Raw genomic sequence first — 7,500 nt, 5'->3', positions numbered from 1 at the left:
AATCTGGACAGGATTATTATTCTCCCGGAGGCCGAGTACACACACACACACTCTCTCACACACACACACACACACACACACAAACACACACACACACACAAACACACACACACCACACACACACCACACACACCCACACACTTACAGTGAGGATAAGGGTCGGGGATTAGAGGGACTTGCAGTGTCGATGCAGGTCGATATGTTGGAGTAGCAGCGAGCGGAATGTCTCAGACTAAAGCTTCATTTGAACCTGCATTTAAGAGAGAACAGGGTCGCTCACCCACTCACCCACCCACCCACTTACCCACTCACACATTCACCCACTCACTCACACACTCACACATTCACTCACTCACTCACACACTCACTCACTCACTCACACACTCACTCACTCACTCACTCACCCACAGACTCACTCACTCACCCACCCACCCACTTACCCACTCACATACTCACTCACTCACTCACACACTCACTCACTCACTCACTCACCCACAGACTCACTCACTCACCCACCCACCCACTTACCCACTCACATACTCACTCACTCACACACTCACTCACTCACTCACCCACCCACCCACTTACCCACTCACACACTCACTCACTCACTCACACACTCACTCACTCACTCACCCACAGACTCACTCACTCACCCACCCACCCACTTACCCACTCACACACTCACTCACTCACACACTCACTCACTCACTCACCCACAGACTCACTCACTCACCCACCCACCCACTTACCCACTCACACATTCACTCACACACTCACTCACACACTCACTCACCCACCCACTTACCCACTCACACATTCACTCACACACACTCACCCACTCACTCAAGCACCCACCCACACACTCCCTCACCATGATGATGCTGAATATTATTTGAGTGGAAATAATTTGGTCCCTTTTGCCTCTCGTGTTTCTAAACGCTGAGAGTTCGTGCTGAGCAGTCGAGGTTCAGGGGCCCCCGGGGGCCCAGCGTTGGCAGCACTTGCCCTCTGGCGCTTCAGGGATTTGAAGCACAACATTCCAGTCAGAGGTGCAGAAGCTTCAGCACTGCTCGAGCAGAGATTGCTTTATTGATTGCTTTTGTTACGGTCCTCCCAAACCTGTTATGAGGTGAGAACGGCCGCGGTGGTTCTGCAGGGTCTCCGCGGAGGGGCCCCGGGGCCGCCCGGACACCCCTGCGGTTTCTCTTTGGAGGAACTCGAATAGCCTCTCGCAGGCGTGCAGCGCTGTGGAACGTTCCGATCGATCGTGTGTGAAGGATGAAAAATAATATATATATTTTATATTGTTGTTAGCCGGGTTGGTTTGGTTGAGGTTTATAAATCGAATTTACACTCACCTGTCTGCTACACACTTTTACTGATCCTTTTATAAGCTACACCTACAATACAGATGAAATTGTGGGTATGCAATCACTGACTGTTACCAAGCTGTTGCTCTGTACGGTTTGTCAGCCCCCCTCTACCCCATTTATTAATCTAAATGAATAAACCCTCACTTACATTTTCATTTTCAGCACTTAGCAGATGCTTTAATCCAAAGTGACTAACAGTACAGTATACAATCTAAGCAATTGAGCGTTAAGGGCCTTGCTCAAGGGCCCAACAGTGGCAACCTGACAGTGGTTGGGATTGAACCAGCAACCAGCACTGTTGCCTCACAGCAAGAAGGTCCTGAGTTCGATTCCCAGCTGTAGCGGTCTGTGTCCTTTCTGTGTGGAGTTTGCATGTTCTCCATGTGTCTGTGTGGGTTTCCTCTGGGAGCTCCGGTTTCCTCCCGCAGTCCAAAGACGTGCAAGTGAGGTGAATTGGAGACACTAAATTGCCCTATAGGTGAATGGGTGTGTGTGTCTGGGTGTGTGGACTGGCGCCCCATCCAGGGTTACTGTGTGCCTTGCACCCATTGAAAAGCTGGGATAGGCTCAAGCACCCCCCCCCCCCAACAACCCTATTGTGAGTGAGTGAGTAATAATATTACTGACTAGTGGGGCGGCACGGTGGGTAGCACTGTCACCTCACAGCAAGAAGATCTTGGGATTGATCCCCAGCTGGAGTGGTCCAGGTCCTCTCTGTGTGGAGTTTGCATGTTCTCCCCGTGTCTGTGTGGGTTTCCTCCGGGTGCTCTGGTTTCCTCCCACAGTACAAAGACGTGCAAGTGAGGTGAATTTAAGATACTAAATTGTCCATGACTGTGTTTGGTATTAAACTTGAACTGATGAATCTTGTGTAATGAGTAACGGCCGTTTCTGTGTAACACATGACGTTAAAATCCTAATAAATAAATAATTGTTCACATACTTTCGACTCTATTGTGCATTTCGTCGTTTCTGAATCCTGAGATAATGAAGCAAACGTCTGCACCGGTTCAGGCTGTCAGTCTGACAGCAGCGTCCTCCTGGCAGCCATAACAGGCACGGCTGGATCTTTACACGGAGGCGCGTTTACTACCCAGAGGGGTGTTCTGTTCCACCCCGCGTGCCCCGGAGTTCGGCGCTCGTGCTTTCGTGTTCTCACACGGTGCAGAGCTTCTCCGCCGCTGTCTCCTATAATGAGCTGAGGAACCAAAACACGGAGACAAGTTTAGTCAAAACATTCGGCATCGTTACTCACGAAGCACGCGCTAATGCGCCGGTGCTGTATTTTCAGCTAATTAGAGCTGATGCTGGAACATCACTGCATGTCTAATGCGGACAGGAAGACAAAGCCGGGAATTAATATTTACTTGTTTAACACAGATAGCGACCTAATTTCTCCAGTGGGAACGCCAGATACACTAAATATCCAAAAGTATTTGGACACCTGGCGTGAGCTTTCACTGGACTTTGAAGTGTTTCTGTGGGAATTTGTGCCTGTTCGGTCAAAAGATGACTGCATTTGTGTGGCTGGGTGCTGATGATGGTCAAGGAAGCCCCAGTTGATGTTCCAATTCATTCCAAAGCTGCTCAGTCAGTCCCTAAACTGTTAGCAATTGTTACGGCTGAAGCACACAAAGGGGCGTCCCAATACTTTTGTCCATATAGTGTAGATGTTCCTGAAGTTTGTACGTGTCTGACAGACATTCTGATTGAAAGTTTTTTCTCACTGTGTGTGTGTGTGTGTGTGTGTGTGTGTGTGTGTGTGTGTGTGTGTGTGTGTGCGCGTGTCAGGGCGGTGGTCCACGTGCAGGTGGGTGACGTGAACGAGTTCTGGCCCGTGTTCAGCAGCCCCGTGTATTCGGGTTCGGTACAGGAGGGCCGAGTGTGTGACAGCATCCTGCAGGTGGAGGCTACAGACCAGGACTGTTCACCTCAGTACAGCCAGATCTGCAACTACCAGATCCTCACCGAGAACGCTCCGTTTGCCATCGACCGCAACGGTAACACACACACACACACACACACACACACACACACACACACACACACACACACACACACACACGGGGTCTGTCTGAAAACCTAGTGCTTTTTTACATAGATGCATATTACGTCATTATACGCTCTCGAGAAGAGGGCATGTCTAAATTCTTGAATATTCTCTGTTTGAATGTGCATCTGTGTATTTACGTGTGTGTGTGTGCGTGTGTGTGTGTATTTGAGTGTGCATGTATATGAATGTATCTTTGTGCGTTTGTGTGTGTGTGTGTGTGTGTAAGGGTATTCACGTGCGTGTGTGTATTCATATGTGTGTGAGTGTGTTTGAGTGTGCATGTCTATTATTGAATCCTGGTATATGTGTGAATGTCCGTTTGTGTGTTCATGTGTGTGTGTGTGTGTGTGTGTGTTTGTGTGTGAGTAAGTTTGCATGTCTATTAATGTCTATTAGTGTGTATGAATACATATGTGTGTGTGTGTGTGTGTGTGTGTATTTGAGTGTGGAAGTCTATTACTGTCTTTGTATATGTGTGAATGTGCATCTGTGTATTTACATGTGTGTGTGTGTGTGTATTTAAGTGTGCATGTCTATAAATGTATCTTTGTGCATGTGTGTGTGCACGTGTGTGCATTCATGTGTGTGTGTGTGTGCATGTCTATAAATGTATTTTTGTGCATGTGTGTGTGTGTGTGTATTCATGTGTGTGTGTGTGTGTGTGAGTGTATTTCAGTTTGTACGTCTACGTAATAAATCTTTGCATGTGTGTGTGTATGTGTATTCATATGTGTGTGTGTGTGTGTGTGAGTTTACATATCGATTAATGTATCTCTATGTATGTGTGTGTGTGTATTTGAATGTGCATGTGTTAATAATTCTTTACATATGTGTGAATGTGTGTGTGTGTGTGTGTGTGTGTGTGTGTAAGTGTGTTTGAGAGTGCATGTCTAGTGTGCATGTCTATTATTGTGTCTTTGCATATGTGTGAATGTGCGTCTATTTACGTGTGTGTGTGCATGTGTGTGTATTCAGATGTGTGTGTGTGTGTGAGTTTACATAACGAATAATGTATCTTTACATATGAGTAAATACATGTGTGTTTGTGTGTGTGTGTGTGTGTGTGTGTGTGTGTGTGAGTGTGAGTTTACATGTCTATTAATGTCTATTAGTGTGTGTGAATACGTGCATGTGTATTTGAGTGTGCATGTCTATGAATGTATATTTGTGTGTTTGTGTGTATTCTTGTGTGTGTTTGTGTGTTTGTGTATTTGAGCGTGCACGTCTATAAATGTATATTTGTGCCTGTGTGCGTGCACGCGTGTGTGTGTTCATATGTGTGTGTGTGTGTGAGTGTGAGTTTACATGTCAATTAATGTACAGTGTATCACAAAAGTGAGTACACCCCTCACATTTCTGCAGATATTTAAGTATATCTTTTCATGGGACAACACTGACAAAATGACACTTTGACACAATGAAAAGTAGTCTGTGTGCAGCTTATATAACAGTGTAAATTTATTCTTCCCTCAAAATAACTCAATATACAGCCATTAATGTCTAAACCACCGGCAACAAAAGTGAGTACACCCCTTAGTGAAAGTTCCTGAAGTGTCAATATTTTGTGTGGCCACAATTATTTCCCAGAACTGCCTTAACTCTCCTGGGCATGGAGTTTACCAGAGCTTCACAGGTTGCCACTGGAATGCTTTTCCACTCCTCCATGACGACATCACGGAGCTGGCGGATATTCGAGACTTTGCGCTCCTCCACCTTCCGCTTGAGGATGCCCCAAAGATGTTCTATTGGGTTTAGGTCTGGAGACATGCTTGGCCAGTCCATCACCTTTACCCTCAGCCTCTTCAATAAAGCAGTGGTCGTCTTAGAGGTGTGTTTGGGGTCATTATCATGCTGGAACACTGCCCTGCGACCCAGTTTCCGGAGGTAGGGGATCATGCTCTGCTTCAGTATTTCACAGTACATATTGGAGTTAATGTGTCCCTCAATAAAATGTAACTCCCCAACACCTGCTGCACTCATGCAGCCCCAGACCATGGCATTCCCACCACCATGCTTGACTGTAGGCATGACACACTTATCTTTGTACTCCTCACCTGATTGCCGCCACACATGCTTGAGACCATCTGAACCAAACAAATTAATCTTGGTCTCATCAGACCATAGGACATGGTTCCAGTAATCCATGTCCTTTGTTGACATGTCTTCAGCAAACTGTTTGCGGGCTTTCTTGTGTAGAGACTTCAGAAGAGGCTTCCTTCTGGGGTGATAGCCATGCAGACCAATTTGATGTAGTGTGCGGCGTATGGTCTGAGCACTGACAGGCTGACCCCCCACCTTTTCAATCTCTGCAGCAATGCTGACAGCACTCCTGCGCCTATCTTTCAAAGACAGCAGTTGGATGTGACGCTGAGCACGTGCACTCAGCTTCTTTGGACGACCAACGCGAGTTCTGTTCTGAGTGGACCCTGCTCTTTTAAAACGCTGGATGATCTTGGCCACTGTGCTGCAGCTCAGTTTCAGGGTGTTGGCAATCTTCTTGTAGCCTTGGCCATCTTCATGTAGCGCAACAATTCGTCTTTTAAGATCCTCAGAGAGTTCTTTGCCATGAGGTGCCATGTTGGAACTTTCAGTGACCAGTATGAGAGAGTGTGAGAGCTGTACTACTAAATTGAACACACCTGCTCCCTATGCACACCTGAGACCTAGTAACACTAACGAGTCACATGACATTTTGGAGGGAAAATGACAAGCAGTGCTCAATTTGGACATTTAGGGGTGTAGTCTCTTAGGGGTGTACTCACTTTTGTTGCCGGTGGTTTAGACATTAATGGCTGTATATTGAGTTATTTTAAGGGAAGAATAAATTTACACTGTTATATAAGCTGCACACAGACTACTTTTCATTGTGTCAAAGTGTCATTTTGTCAGTGTTGTCCCATGAAAAGATATACTTAAATATCTGCAGAAATGTGAGGGGTGTACTCACTTTTGTGATACACTGTATCTTTACGTATGTGTAAATACATGTGTGTATTTGAGTGCGCATGTCTTAATGAATCTTTGCATATGTATGTGTGTGTATTTTAGGTTGCATGTCTATATAATAAATCTTTGCATATGTGTGTGTGAGTGTGAGTTTACATATCGATTAATGTATCTTTATGTATGTGTAAATACATACGCGTGTGTGTGTGTTTTTGAGTGTGCATGTCTATAAATGTATAGTTGTGTGTGTGTGTGTGTGTGTGTGTGTGCATGTGTATATCTATATATGTGTGGCCATGTCTATTTATAATAATTTGCCTATGTGTGTGTGTGTTTGTGTATTCATGCCTGTGTATATGAGTGTGAGTTTACATGTCTATTAATGTATCTTTACGTATGTGTGAATACATGTGTGTGTGTGTGTGTGTGTGTGTGTGCAGGTAACATCAGGAACACAGAGAGTCTGAGTTACGACGCCCGTCCTCACTATGAGATCAGCGTGACGGCGTTTGATTGTGGACAGAAGAGAGCGGCCAAAAGTGCCACCGTGCACATCCACGTCAAACCCGTCTGTAAACCCGGCTGGCAAGGTACAAACTCTCCGACCAATCAAAATGCTTGTTTTATTATTAGCAATCATCATGTGATAAGATGTTTGATGACTGGTTGCTCATATTTTAAGAGCTCATGATGCAAAACCTCATGTGTTCTATTATCCCTGATGTCCAGAATGACCCGACTTCACCATCAACATCATCCAACATCATTATGTGTGTGTGTGTGTGTGTGTGTGTGTGTATAAATATATTGTTTTGGTTGCTCAAGTATTTAGGCGTCGCCACAGCGGATCTGGTCCTCATACCAGACTTGGCACTGTTTTTACACCGGATGCCCTTCCTGACTCAACCCTTTTATTTCTATCCATTCCTCCTAATGGTCAGGCTGTTTCAGCCCACCCCCCATCCTGGCATTAGCTAACTGTGTCCATGCAGATGCCCGTCTGGCCAATAGCACCACTGAGATTCGAACCCTGGACCCGCAGATGTCAGCAGAAGTGGAGTTGTGCATGAAAATAAATTAAATAACAGACCTCAGGACAAAGCAAAGTCATTGTTATAAGTAATA

The 7,500-nt window shown here is 45.7% G+C and overlaps 1 protein-coding gene across 1 annotated transcript in view; it reads left to right on the top strand.

Moving 5' to 3' along the window:
* The window catches only part of clstn2b (calsyntenin 2b), a 198,502-nt gene that overhangs the window by 129,204 nt on the left and 61,798 nt on the right, over positions 1-7,500 (top strand). The window contains exons 4-5 of the mRNA XM_063016464.1: positions 3,168-3,376; positions 6,816-6,965. Coding sequence (XP_062872534.1) covers positions 3,168-3,376; positions 6,816-6,965 — 359 coding nt within the window. The remainder of the gene's footprint in view (positions 1-3,167; positions 3,377-6,815; positions 6,966-7,500) is intronic.

The sequence above is a fragment of the Trichomycterus rosablanca genome, chromosome 20 (genome assembly GCF_030014385.1).
Source record: "Trichomycterus rosablanca isolate fTriRos1 chromosome 20, fTriRos1.hap1, whole genome shotgun sequence".
NCBI lineage: Eukaryota > Metazoa > Chordata > Actinopteri > Siluriformes > Trichomycteridae > Trichomycterus > Trichomycterus rosablanca.
The sequence above is the reverse complement of the archived record's forward strand: the minus strand, read 5'-3'. Positions and strand labels throughout refer to the sequence as shown.